Source organism: Oncorhynchus mykiss, chromosome 6 (genome assembly GCF_013265735.2).
Source record: "Oncorhynchus mykiss isolate Arlee chromosome 6, USDA_OmykA_1.1, whole genome shotgun sequence".
Taxonomy (NCBI): Eukaryota; Metazoa; Chordata; class Actinopteri; order Salmoniformes; family Salmonidae; genus Oncorhynchus; species Oncorhynchus mykiss.
This window is the reverse complement of record NC_048570.1, coordinates 57279197-57293750: the sequence shown is the minus strand read 5'-3', so window position 1 is coordinate 57293750 and position 14554 is coordinate 57279197. Positions and strand designations below refer to the sequence as shown.

The 14554-nt window shown below is 42.0% G+C and overlaps 1 protein-coding gene across 2 annotated transcripts; it reads left to right on the top strand.

Moving 5' to 3' along the window:
- The first annotated feature begins 293 nt into the window (after positions 1 to 293).
- Positions 294 to 13152, top strand: LOC110526198 (midkine-B). 2 transcript variants are annotated; one of them, XM_021606950.2, is made up of 6 exons: positions 319 to 463; positions 8465 to 8589; positions 10132 to 10214; positions 10424 to 10594; positions 11892 to 12053; positions 12186 to 13152. In XM_021606950.2, the coding sequence occupies exons 2-6, from the start codon at positions 8507 to 8509 to the stop codon at positions 12212 to 12214; spliced, it is 528 nt and encodes a 175-aa protein (XP_021462625.1). In that variant the 5' UTR covers positions 319 to 463; positions 8465 to 8506; the 3' UTR covers positions 12215 to 13152. The 2 variants fall into 2 exon arrangements, with proteins under 2 accessions (XP_021462626.1, XP_021462625.1); XM_021606951.2 differs by lacking the exon at positions 8465 to 8589 and having other exon boundaries at positions 294 to 463.
- The last annotated feature ends 1402 nt before the right edge of the window (positions 13153 to 14554 follow it).

Sequence of the window (14554 nt, the reverse complement as noted above, 5' to 3'; positions counted from 1 at the left end):
GTCTATGGTAGGTAGTCTGAGCACGTCATTATGCTTTCCTTTCTCTGTGGTAATGTCTGGTGGTGAAATTGATATGTGTGTATATATAGCAATCAATGTATTTTTAATTATCAAGCAGAAAAAATACTTGTAGATTCGAAAGACTAGAACAATGACTGAGACATAATAATTTAGGCTTCTAGGGATTCACAAAAATAAAACAAAAAGTTTATACCCTAGGCTAGGGGTTGCGCGGTTAGGTGTCTCTTGACCCGTAATCATCACGTGGGTTAGTGATGTCACTAGGTGGTTAATTTAGTGTGGCCCTAATGTTACCAGCTCAAACTAGTTTTGGAGAAACAAAGGGGAGGGCGACAAATAAGAGCAAGCTGACCGGGATAGAGGTATTCTAGGACTGTAGGACTCTCTTGTGGCTCAGAGTAAGACCTTTAACTCTCGCCAAGAAGTACGATCAAAGAAACAAGTAAGTTATATGTGTATTTATCCAAATGTATAGTGATAAAATGATTACTTTGTGTCACTCAATACAACGTTGTCATTACTCACTTTTAATAGTTCAAATATATAGTCTCCATCATCGGAATCCTCTGGAGGATAACTGACATGTCGTGTGTAATTTCTCAATTAGAGTTATTTTTCTTGGGAGGTTTTATTTGTGTGTAGGTTTCTTTATTGAGTTTTTATTTTTATGGTCTTTTAAGTAATTTATGCACCATGTGTTGACTTTACTGCATATATTCATAACTTTTGCCAGTAACGAACACACAACTTTTGTCCCATACACGCGATTTGCGCAAGAAGCGCAATGGCACTGCTTATTGTCATACACGTTCGTTGAATCCTAAATATGAAGTAATATGTTTCATTCTACAACGGTTCTGTTTAGGGCTCAGAAGAACTTGAGGCCAAGATACGTTTTGTTGTAATTGTTTTGCTTTGAGTTTAATCACTTTCAAATTATGTTAGCTACTTTTCACTGTGTGACAACGTCCTCAGGGGTGACACATTCTAGTTTTGATGATAATAAGACGTGTGTGAGTGGTGTACCCTCTGGACTTCTTCCAAACTCAAGTATAACAGCTCAAAATAGTTACAGTAACGTGGCTATTCATTTAGAACTAAATCCTGCGCAATATAAGAATATTGTTTAATATAAGTCATTATGTTTAGTTGTTACTATTTCAGCTGTAGTGAAAGCTACGCAGTTTGAAAGTGTACTTTTGCATATCTTTGTTCATCTTAAAGTAGCCATTTATTCCACAATCTTAATTGTGTTCATGTGCCAGAAATCTTTTGCTCTAAGTTTGGGCCATTGAATGGTTTTTATGACCAGAAAACTTCACATGAGCAATAACTGTAAGTGACTCGGGATAAGAGCTCCTGCTAAATGACTAAAACGGATGTAAATGTAAATCTCTTCCACCTCAAGAATATGACCATTGAAATCGACTCCAAACTCAAGTACTTGCATTCACTGCTATCCACTCCACTCAAGAGTTGTTCTCCTTTCTTTGTCTTTCACTGCCCAGGACCTTTTCACCTGACCACAATTATCTGCTCCCCCCGATCCAAAGTAGGGGCTGTGTAAGAGGCTGTAAAAGTTGATTTGCAGTCAGAGATAACAACCAAAGCAACATAACCTTAGAGAGATGAAATGGGGAAAAGATAGTCCTCAATCTGTTGTTATCATTGTTTTTCCTGTTGTATTTTTGTCTCTTTTAGAAAGCTATTGGGCACGCTGGATACAGATTGTGCCTCGGGGTTATGTTTTTAGAAAGGGAGGAGGGGTAGCATGGGGCTTTACAGCTTGTGTGAGCTTGGCAGATGGACCTCGAGGCAATGGCACAGATAATCAGTGGAGAGAAAACAGCTTTGAAAAGACAGATAAAACTCTCCCTGGCTATTGAAATGCACCGTTCAGCCTGCAGGGCCCCTCAACTATTCTCTCACTGCTAATGGGTATGATGGAGTCTGTCGTTGGTTATGTTAGCGTATCGTGAAATAAGAAGGAATGTGAAGTAAGTAGGCAAGGGCCATTGTCTCTTTTAGAGAATAAACCATTCTGTCATGACTGCCAAGCCTCAACCATAAGGGATAATATTTTCACGTCATTGATGGCAGGGAGAACGTTTAGCTGTTGACCATATAGTAGATAAAGTGCACTCATCCTATTTGAGTCAATAATGTGAACCACTATGTCCTTGCACTGTCGGTCTCTGACGGCCAGAATCCACCTATATTTTGTATATTAGATCAAATAAAGCACGTGATTCAGCCATTTGTTGGCCACTAAGTGTTACTTCCTTAAGTAGGCCAGGGCATTCTGGGTCTTTGTTAACTGTCTTTCTTTAGAGTGACCCTCGACCCCGCAGCTTCTCTCTTATTGGTCTTAGTGGGCATTCCATCCTTTTTTTTTTGCGGTCAGTGGCTTTTCTGAGAAGACGAGGAATGCTGCTTTGCAGTAAAAACAAGAGTGACTTTAACCCTTTATGCTTTATGCTTTTCAGGTTCAGCGTGGTCCTGCTTTCCATTGGGTTGTTATTGTTTCGTTGTAGAACTGATCAAGATGTGTGTTTGACAGTAACTCTAATGTTATCTATTTGACCATTATCAGATGATTAGCAAGAGGAACCACCATTTGAGTCAGTTGAATTATGATGGTTACGGTGTCTGGTCCAATTTTACTATTTGGTTTGCTTTCTGCTAGGCAATTAATATTATGTTCATCCCATTGTGTGATGGGTAGATGGTGGTAGTTGGGTGGGGTGTTAATAGTGAGCGATGTTTCATAATAACATGTTTATGGTTGGGTAAAGAAGATCTCTTACACACCCATACCTAAGTATTCTAACATTCTTGTTACAGCTGCATTACTGATGGATAAAAAATGACTGGCACGGATAAAAATAGCAATGTTTGTCGGCATATTTAGCAAGTCTTTCAGCATGCTAGCTCTTGTAAGCTGTAGTATTTTAATAGGACCTTTCTCCCAATATGCTAAGGTCACATTCAGATGTGTGGAACAAAGACTCTGCATGGGATATCTGTCTAGTGGCCCTTTAGAATGGAGTGAAAGGAGACCAGGAAAAGGCTCTGTTTTAGCTCTGCATTAGCAAAGAACGATGAAAGATTTTGAGGGCTCTCCGGGCCTCACCAACGGCAAGGCTCAGTGGGTTAGTCGAGGCCTGCTGGGTGTTGTTTCATCAATGACAAATGTGTTGCCTGGAGTAGCCCCTCGACATTTATGACCAGGGGAAGAATGTCATTGGAACTGCTAGCTGGGGGGTGGGGGGGGGGGGGGGGGGGGGTGATGGCAGTTGAGAATGGGGAGTTTCCAGAGTTTTATGGTTGCTTGGAGTGTTTAGTTATGCTTACTGGCCACTGGCGCCTAATTACTTTTTTGAGGACAGAAGACAGATTTACTAGGCCAGCAGAATATTTGATCAACTGGCTTGAAGAGGAGCAGTAAGCGTATGTGCCAGAGGGCCTGCTGGCCTGGTATTTGTGTAGCCATCGCTTTCATTCTCAGTCCTTTTGATGAGCAGTCAAATACAGATATAACACTTTCAGAAGCCAATTGTAAAATTGCCTGATAAAAGGATTGTGCCTTGGTAGATTCTCAGGTAGACCAGCTCCCTTTCAGTAGTGAATGGATGGCTGCCGCTTATGGCATTCTACCTCACACAGTACGAGGCCATAGTTCAGAGAGGTGATAACCTCTAATGGATTGGACTTTTCCAGTGAGTTGTTGATTCATCAGTTGTAGCTGACCTTTCTATCCAGGGTTGCCCGCAGGCAGGGAAAGTTCAATGCGAGCATACTGCAATGTGAGAGGATGTGACTGCCATCTCTGCTCGGCTTCTGGACATATTGGCTCAGGCACAAACCAATAAAACAAATGTTGCTGTTAGATGAGTTTGCGTGGGCAACGGGAAATACACAAGGGTGCTGTTCATCAGAGACTTCCCAGAAAACCGGGAACATTCACAGAACATTATCTAAGATTCCCGTTAAGTCGACGTGGGGGGGGTTATTTAGATTCATCAGGGGGTGCTTCCTGTGGCTATGTCCTTGGAATCTTCTCCCAACATTCACTCGCATTTTCTTCACAACATCTGTAAAAACTGCAACAGAACATTTCCCTAAGGTTGTCATTAGGTTGTCATTAGGTTGCCAGGGAATGTAAGAACACAATGTTCCAGTAATGTTCTCAGAAACATACTGCCGCAACAAAATGTGGGAACAGTAGAACTGGTTCTGAGGAAACAGTACAGGAACGTTCTGCTAATGTTGAGGGAAATGATTTTCAAAACACCCAGGGAATATTCATTCCTACAATGGTTTCAAAAAGGTTATAGTGTGACATTGTGACATGATGGTTGTAATAATGTTCCCTGAAAATACTTAAGCAATATAATGTTGGAGCAATAGAAGTTGTTCTTAAAAAACATTCCAGGAATATTCAGCGAATGTTGATGGGGATATTACTATTAACCCCGATTACAATAAACCTCCCTGCAGGACTCTAATAAAGTTATTCTGTAAGGTTATGACACGACGATCCAGAATTGTTCTAAAAACATACTTCAACGATAATGCAATTAGTTCTGAAAACATTGCTGCAATGTTCTGCTAACATTGATGTGTAATGTAACATTATTATGCTGTAGGAAGTTGCCAAAGTTTTAAACAAATGGCATCCCTATCCTCTTTCATCATTATATCATATTAGGGTATTGTCCAAACAAAGCTGTAGCTTTTTTCAACAATGGCAATCAAGTAGATTTGAACCTGCAATCTGCCATCTTCAAGCCTTGTAGCCTACTTAGTTTTCTACTTGGTTTGCTGCACCACCACGATCTTGATGTTTCTAGTGGATCCTTAAATAATGATCCAAACTATGGCTACAGTATATGTCTTAGTACATATGCACGTCTATGTACACCTCACCACAATCTGCCAGGAAATAATTGAACATGAATTCTGAAATCAAGTTTGGAGGGAAAATAAAAGTAAAACTTTACAGCATATAAAGAAAATTGTCAGAGAAAGAAAGAAATAGAGGACACTTATTTTTCTAGATTTTGTTATTATATCTTTTACAACGACTTAAGACCACAACCTGGAAGTCAGAGTAAAGGTGTAAACAGCTTTATATTTGTGTTAGTCACACCCCAGTGGTGCAGTGGATTCATTCCAGGGATAACAGTCCAAAGCCCGGGTTTGATCCCTGCTTGCGACTATCAACCAATTATGATAAAATCATGTGATTCCAAATAATTGCCGTGTGTTTCTACATGGATTGTTGTACAACTAACTTCCTAAACAGTAAGATAACACTGACACATGAAAGAAACATCGATGGACTGTTCCAAACTTAATTTGATAATTCTGGGAACATTGAGGGAATGTTTTGTGCACCCAGATTTTGTGTTTTTGGAACCTATCTTGTCATATCCCCACAATGTTCCCATAACCTAAATAAATGTTTTAGGAACCTTTTAAAGAACATAATAATACGTTCTGGGAACGTTCTTGCAACAACAGGTACATGTTTTTTCAACCTAATAGAAACCTTGTAATTATCTGCACAACTGGACAGTTGTGTTTTGGGAATATATTTTTTGCCATGTTCCCACAACATAAAGATATGTGTTAGGAACTTTTAAAGAACATAAAAAAATGTGTTCTGGGAATGTTCACGTAACATCAGGTGAATGTTTTTTGCATTCTCAAATTGCATAATTGCATAAACATTACGTAATCATCTGCACAACTGGAAGGTTTTTACGTTTTGGGAACATATCTTTGTGATGTCCCCACAATGTTCTCACCAGACTGTTCCCACAACCTAATGAAACATTCCGGGAACCTTTAAAGAACAGACCAAATGTGTTCTGGGATCATTCTTGCAACATCAAGCGAATGTTTTATAGAAACATGTCACGTCCTGACCTTAGAGAGCCCTTATTTTCTATGGTCAGGGCGTGACTGGGGGTTAGTCTAGTTTATTATTTCTATGTGGGGTTCTAGTTTTGTTTTCTATGTTGGTGATTTTGTATGATTCCCAATTAGAGACAGCTGGTAATCGTTGTCTCTAATTGGGGATCATATTTAGGTAGCTTTTTTCCACCTGTGTTTTGTGGGATATTGTTTATGGGTAGTTGTATGTCAGCACTCAATTGTCATCACGTTTCGTTCTTGCGTTATTGTTTTGTGCGTTTCACTAAATAAAGATGTGGAACCCAGATCACGCTGCACATTGGTCCGAGTATGCTTCTAACGATCGTGACAGAATATCCCACCACAACAGGACCAAGCAGCGTGCCCAGGAGGAGAGGGTAACATGGACTTGGGAGGAGATTCTGGATGGGAAGGGATCCTGAACTTGGGAGGAAATCCTGTCAGGAAAGGATCGCCTTCCTTGGCGGGAGACGCAAGGAGAGAAGGGAGGACAGCGACGACGCCGGGGTTCGCGGCCACAAGGAAAGCCCAAAAGACAGACCGAAAAAAAACTAATTGGGGGTGGCACATGGGGTGGTCGGCGGAGCCGAGGAGTGAACCAGAGCCAGTCTGGGAGAAGAGGGAGATACTGGAGGAGAGTGAAAGGAGAGCGTCAGAGATTGAATGGAGGTATTGGAGGAGAAAGAGCGGAGAGAGTTGTTAAGTTGGTGGAAGATGCACGACAGTTGCCCTAAGGAGCGTGTAATTAGTTTAATGCCACATGAGTCAGCATGTGTGTTAAAGTTCCAGTACAATTGATGCCGGCTATACGCACCAGGTCTCCAGTGCGAATTCACAGCCGGGTACATCCTGTGCCAGCTCCTCGCATTTGCTGGGTGAGGTGTATCATCGAACCGGTACCATTGATGCCGGCTATACGCACCAGGTCTCCAGTACGTCTCCACAGCCAGGTATGTTCCTGCTCCTCGCACTCTCCCTCAAGTGCGCCTTCCCAGTCAGGTATGTCCTGTGCCTGCTCCTCGCATTCTCCCTGAAGTGCATGTTCCCAGTCAGGTACGTCCTGTGCCTGCTCCTCGCATTCTCCCTGAAGTGCGCCTTCCCAGTCAGGTACATCCTGTGCCTGCTCCTCGCATTCTCCCTGAAGTGCGCCTTCCCAGTCAGGTACGTCCTGTGCCTGCTCCTCGCACTCGCCCTGAGGTGCGTGTCACCAGTCCGGTGCCGCATGTGCCGGCCCCACACATCAGGCCTCCAGTGTGCCTCCCCAGTCCAGAGCTTCCGGCGACAGTCCCCAGTCCAGAGCTTCCGGCGACGGTCCCCAGTCCAGAGCTTCCGGCGACGGTCCCCAGTCCAGAGCTTCTGGCGACGGTCCCCAGTCCAGAGCTTCCGGCGACGGTCCCCATTCCAGAGCTTCCGGCGACGGCCCCCAGTCCAGAGCTTTCGGTGACGATTTCCAGTCCGGAACCTCCGGTGACGATTTCCAGTCCGGAACCTCCTACGACGGTCCACAGTCCGGAACCTCCTGAGATGGTCCACAGTCCGAACCTCCTGAGACGGTCCACGGTCCAGAACCTCCAGCTCAGGAGCCTTCCTCTGCGCCGATGTCCAGTACAAGCACGGCGTCCAGTCCAGCCCCATGGCAGGAGTCTTCCTCTGCACCGATGTCCAGGCCAGGTAGCTTTTTTCCACCTGTGTTTTGTGGGATATTGTTTATGAGTAGTTGTATGTCAGCACTCCATTGTCGTCACGTTTGTTCTTGCTTTATTGTTTTGTGCATTTCACTAAATAAAGATGTGGAACCCAGATCACGCTGCACGTTGGTCCGAGTATGCTTCTAACGATCTTGACAAAACATTGTATAATCATCAGCACAACTGGACTGTTGTTGTATTATGAGAACATTTGCCACAACCTAACTAATGTTCTGGGAACTTTCACAGAACCAATTTTGGTTTGCTGGGTTGGCGTCTTAGTTTGTGTTGTAGGAAGATTCATTGTAACGTCCACATGACATTTCGTGAACAGCCCAGAACGTGACATCTTCGTTTCCTGCTGCTGTGTGATCTCAATTCTTTGTTCTCGATGGCTTCATTGTTTGTGTTCCACTAGGAAACTTGTATGATTTATGCATTTTGCCAGTCATTAACGAGGGGTCCTAATTAATCCTAGCCAATAATCAGGGTATGGTACAGAAAACACATCTTGTGCCTTGAATGTTGATTGTATGTCACAGATATAAACGTAATAATATTTAAAATACTTATTTGCATAGTGAGAAGCAATGTTTCAGTTTTTATTAGCCTGGGAAACAGATTGATTGAATAGGGCTGCTAATCTTTTGAAGGGAAAGCGTGAAATACTTTTAGATTCCCACCACAAAATCAAGGATTTGGTATTATAGGCAACCTTGTTTGGGTAATTGATGTCAGATTCCTGGAATTAAAAGAGTTACTCTTTGTGGGTGTTCTTCAAACTAATACTAGACCTGTCTGTCCCGGCACAGCTCTGAACTCTTCTAACCCAGACAGAGACAAGCAGTTCCCCCATGTCCCCCAGAAGAATTGCTTCAAACCAAGCCTCTTCCATCGAGCTCTCCCTGTCAGGGCGGCCCCTATCACCTCCCAGCAGGTGGGTTAGCCTTCACCATGGTGATCTGGTGCTGCCATCCATCCCCTGCTGCTAGCTCTGGGACTGTTGGCAGAAAGAATAGACATGAACTCAATTAAGTCAGAGAATAAATAGAAACTCAGAACTTGAGAGTCTTGGAGGATGCCTTATAGACAACCAGACATTTCAGAAATAGAGGGCTATTTCTTTATCTGTGAGTTACTGTCCTTTTCTTTTGAACTTAAAGCTGAAATCTGTAACTGGTCGCCCCAGTGCCTTTGTTTTCAGGGGTTTAGCAGAAACATACCTCAAACAACATGGCCAGCCTAGCTAACCCGTAAAGTAGAGTTGAGTTTGGCCACATTGTGGCACTGTTGGACATGCAAGCTCATTGGCTCAAAGCGGCCATATTGTTTCAGCTAGTCTTGCATTCATAGATGCTATATACCAAATTTGGTCCCGATCGGTCCAGCGGTTCTGGAGAAGAAGACGTTAATGGTCCAACATACATCAAAAGCATGATTGCATGATCAGTTTGATTGTGAATTCGGATATTTGGAAAGTACCGAAGTAACTCGTCCTGGGGCTATGTGTCAAATTTTTCCTGATGGTGGCACGGTAGGCCCATAGCTGAACTACACCATTGGTGCCTGCAGCTATATATTTGATTGTTTTTGTTATTGAAACCGAGGAGAATGTCCGGCAACGTGGTACATTTTTTTTTTGCAGTACATATTCTGGTGTTCTATTGCGCGTTCAATGATGTCCAAGTAAAAAAACAACAACACAGTGTTATGTCTGCATAATGCAATGACCATGATACACAAAGATGGGACGCGCGATTGTGACAATAAGATGACATGAATTGTGTTTAATGTGTCATCAACATGAGCCGGATAGATTTATGTTTTCGAACATATTCCAGGCAACTGCATGTCACAAAATGAAATGTTGTATTTTGTTTGGTGTTCATGTTGGAAAACGTGTTGTTTTGTGTAAGGGGAAGTGAAAGGGTGGAGTGGGTAGCTCATGACCCATTGATCCTCATTGCTGGTTGTGTGCCTCACTGTTTGTCTGATTGACCCTAAATTGAGTCATGAGAGCATAGGGAAAAAATCAATACAATCTTTCAGCCCTCTCACATGTATTTTCCTAGTTCTCACTCTCACAGGCTCGAGTGTCAAGCTTTAAAACGGTTTCATGTAATTCATTTTATATAACATGACGTGTTTTACTCTTTGACCATAATCCTTTATTCACTTTTCACCTCTAAAGTAGAGAACCTCTCATTGTAATGTGCAGACTCCTCATGAACGGACAGGGGTGAATTAGTTTGAATAGCTGGCAACGATCAATATTTGACCTTGATCGTGGTCTTTCAACTCTCATCTCGATTATAGATACACACCAGAGGAAAAATCAGGTTGACCTTTGGCACAGCAGATGTCACCTCAAATGACACACAATATAACCTACAGAATGTCTAAATTATTTATAGTGCCACGATTGTAATGGCATGGTTTTTTGTTTTTTTTCCCTCTTTTTTAAAAATTTTCTCTCCAGTATGCGAGGTTTGTTCTCAACAGTTGTGGTGCTTCTGGTGGCCTTGATGATAGTCACCACTGAAGCAGGGAAAAACAAGAGAGGTAAGGGATTTGCTTTGTGTGGCTTTAATATGCCGTGCCCAGTTTTAGAATTAGCACGGCAGTTGCACCTTTCATGAGGTTCATAAAGCCCCATGAAAGGTTGGAAACATGTCCTTACTAATTACTGATTGGAATATTGCTGATATTATTTCTGTCATCTGTATATATTTATTTTTTCATAATTACATCTTGACATTTTTGTTTCACAGAGAAGGGGAAAGGGGCCAAGGGTGCTGCCACTGAGTGTGCGGAATGGCGCTATGGTAGCTGTGTGCCTAACAACGGAGACTGTGGAGCCGGTGTCAGAGAGGGCACCTGCAACGACCAGATGAGGAAACTGAAGTGCAAAGTGCCTTGCAACTGGAAGAAGGAGTTCGGCGGTAGGAATTATACATTGATAGATGATTCCATTTCCCTTGATATACCCTGCAATTTCTCAAAGTGTAAAGTGGTGGTCAGTCAATCAAAAATATAGCAAACATGTCATTCATAGGTTATTACTACATCATTAGAATTGTATCATGGAATTTCTTAGTAAATACCTAGTAATTTACATAACCGCAAAAAACTATAGAACAATTTCTTTAGAATAAATGATGTTCAGACTGTTCTATGATAGTCTGATGACTGTTACTGTAATTTAATGATGCCAATGTGTTTTCATTAATTGAAAAACCTTAATCTATTTTATGAGAATTTGTAAGATTCTTGTTTGCATAAAATAGACGTAGACCAGCCATTTCAATAATAGGTAACATAATTTATTCTCGGAGCGCGCTGCCACGTTACCACGAGCAACAGTTTATATACAATAACATGACGCCATTTCATTGCTTAACAGAATCCCCTCCTCTCGACCGGGACAAAGTGAGGTTAATGGTTCATTCTAACTTACTAACACACACACAGGTCACACAACATAACTTAATTAACTTTTGACCCATCAACATTATCGATAACCACTTAGCTGACAGTTCTAATTAACAGAGAACCTAGGAATGCACTCACAGCCTTATCTAAAACACCCCAGAGCTCAGTTTTGTCGGTTCAACCATAGGTTAACTACCTTATCTGCTTACTTAATCCACAACCCATTCATTTCTGCCTAGTTGGAATGGTGTTCATTAACTTTAATTACTCCTTGTCCGTGTCACACAATCCCTTCTTATGAACTCATATTGTTAATCAGATATAATAAAACAGAGTATAAGTTTACTTAGTTACAGTTCCATTTAAAATGATTTGTTCAGTCATTTAATCATAATTTTCCCAACATGACTCACACTAAATTCTTCGGCTACTCTGTCGTTCACTACATACTTTAGTCTGAGACTGCCATCATTGAAGTTGTTTGTTGGGAGGAGGGGCACGAGGGGCGTTGTGCAAAGCAAAGTCATCAATGATTGGATTGTCTCTAACCAATCAGAGTACCAAAGCCAATGCCGAATTTTCAAACCGTCACTTTACCCACGTGTGTTCTGGCTCTGGCCCAAACCATTGGTTTCTGGACCAATCAGATGGCCCGAATGTGTCCGCATTCGGTGAAGGATCGGGGAGGTACTCAGATCCAGACTCATTGCAGGGAAGAAACTAGCGTACGAAACTAACGGACGTGGGCTTTTTTTTTTTTTAACTATCATACTCAACGGTTTTCCCTTCTGAACTGTGCAATTTCAGCTGACTGCAAGTATAAGTTTGGCAGCTGGGGTGAGTGTGATACAGCTACTGGATCCAAGAACCGGTCTGGAACCCTGAAAAAGGCCCTGTACGACGCAGAGTGCCAACCCACCATCAAGGTGTCTAAGCCATGCCCCACAAAGACCAAGACAAAGGCCAAAGGTAAGAAGTAAAAATGTAAGTAATGTAATAAAGTAAAATTCCTATCCACAAATGAGTATGTCATATTGAGCAAGGAATCTATGATGAATTTACCCTATTGTTTCATCATTTTTTTTTATTGTCTTCCTACAGGAAAGAAGGGAAGAGGCAAGGAGAACTAGAAGGTGGATGAGTCCACATTGAAGAAGTGATTGGTTGGATTTTATTACGCAATATCCTTTGCTTTTTCAACAAACATAATATGCACAAGTGAATTATGAGATGTCAAGTGGGCCCTTCCTTCAAATACAGTATAACAAATGCTAAATGTCTCTGAATATTGACCAAATATCCCACAAATGTAGACAAACACAAAAAAAAAATCACAAAAATATCCAGCTGTCAGTGGCCTGGCAATTTGGCAAGTAAGAATGCAGTTCTGGACATGCTGTATTATGCAAGATATGCAAGAAACAGATACTCTTGAACTCAGCAGTGTTTTAGATCTACCTAAACAACCTTGTGATGTACAACCAGAGTTTGTTGTATTTTTTTTGTACGCTCTCAGTTCCTTTACATTAGTTCAACTGGAGTCAAGGCAAAGCTCCTTGTTTGAGATGATTTTAACCAGTAGATTTGATATACTTGAGTTTTTTTAAATGAAAAATGTTCATCTTACATTGTTGTGATTGTTATAGTTTTCTCTTGACTACCAATTAGTATTACTAACAGAATTGATGAGTGGATTTCAGTTGCGTGTGCCAATTAGTAAAAGTAGAGAGATGCAAATCAACTATTTTTCTAGTAAACTGAGGACTGTCAGCTCAACGTGTTTCATGTACAATACAAAGCTGAGATTGAATGCTCAAGAGAAGGCAGTCATTGTCTTTGTAACGATAATAGTGGTATTGTTAAAACGATTAGTTTTATAATATATATACTTCAAAAGGTGTCAGGCGATTTTGAGTCGAACTGCTGCGTTCATATTTTAGCAAACACATACATACGCCTTCACACAGTTCATCTGTACTCTCATTTTTGTAATTACTGTCATTATTATTACACAAACCCTTGGAACAGAAAAACATCTACCACTTAAAATAAACTCTCAGAATTTTGACTATTGGTTGTTTCGTGTTTCTTCCTAATAAAGGTTTGTTAAGTCTCTGCTTTTGTTGAAATATACAGTGGCAGTTTAACTTACTACATTTATACTATTAAAGAGAGACTGAATCAAAACAACTACGCCCCTGGTTGAAAATAGCCTATGTGGCATCGATATGTGTCAGGTACATGTATTCTTGTGTCAAAATTTACTACAAAATGTAAATATGATAATGTTGGTCATAAAGTCAGTCTTGTCCAAAACTGAGATTTGGGAGATTATTAGGAAAAAAGGGTATGTCATGGTATGAAGTGTATATTTAATTCCTGCCTACAGCTGACAGCACCCAAGTAGCTGACCATTGTACATTTGGGTTGACTTTGGATATCCCTATGGGGCTAGGTACGGACCATCAGTAAATTACACAATGTACATACATGGGACAATATTTCTTGCTCCAAGACAAACGAAACAACTTCTTTGCTCGTTTTCAGGACAATACAGTGCCACCAACACAGCCCGCTACCAAAACCTGCGGGCTCTCCTTCACTGCAGCCAACGTGTGTAAAACATTTAAACGCAAGGCTGTTGGCCCAGCCCTCGCAAGGCTGCCGGCCCAGACGGCATCCCTGGCCGCGTCCTCAGAGCATGCACAGACCAGCTGGCTGGTGTATTTACGGACATATTCAATCAATCCTTATCCCAGTCTGCTGTTCCCACATGCTTCATGTGGGCCACCAACCATTGTTCCTGTTCCCAAGAAAGCTAAGGTAACTGAGCTAAATGACTATTGCACCGTAGCACTCACTTCCATCATCATGAAGTGCTTTGAGAGACTAGTCAAGGACCATATCACCTCCACCCTACCTGACACCCTAGACCCACTCCAATTTGCTTACCGCCCCAATAGGTCCACAGACGACGCATTCTCAATCACACTGCACACTGCCCTAACCCATCTGGACGAGAGGAATACCTATGTAAGAATGCTGTTCATCGATTACAGCTCAGCATTTAACACCATAGTACCCTTCAAACTCATCATTAAGCTCGAGACCCTGGGTCTCGACCCTGCCCTGTGCAACTGGGTCCTGGACTTCCTGACGGGCTGCCCCCAAGTGGTGAGGGTAGAAAACAACATCTCCACCCCGCTGATCCTCAACACTGGGGCCCCACAAGGGTGCGTTCTCGCCCTCTCCTGTACTCCCTGTTCACCCATGACTGCATGGCTATGCACGCCTCCAACTCAATCATCAGGTTTGCAGACGACACTACAGTGGTAGGCTTGATTACCAACAATGACAGGACAGCCTACAGGGAGGAGGTGAGTGTGGTGTCAGGAAAATAACCTCACACTCAATGTCAACAAACATCAAACAGAAACAGCAGAGGGAGCAACCCCCTATCCACATCGACG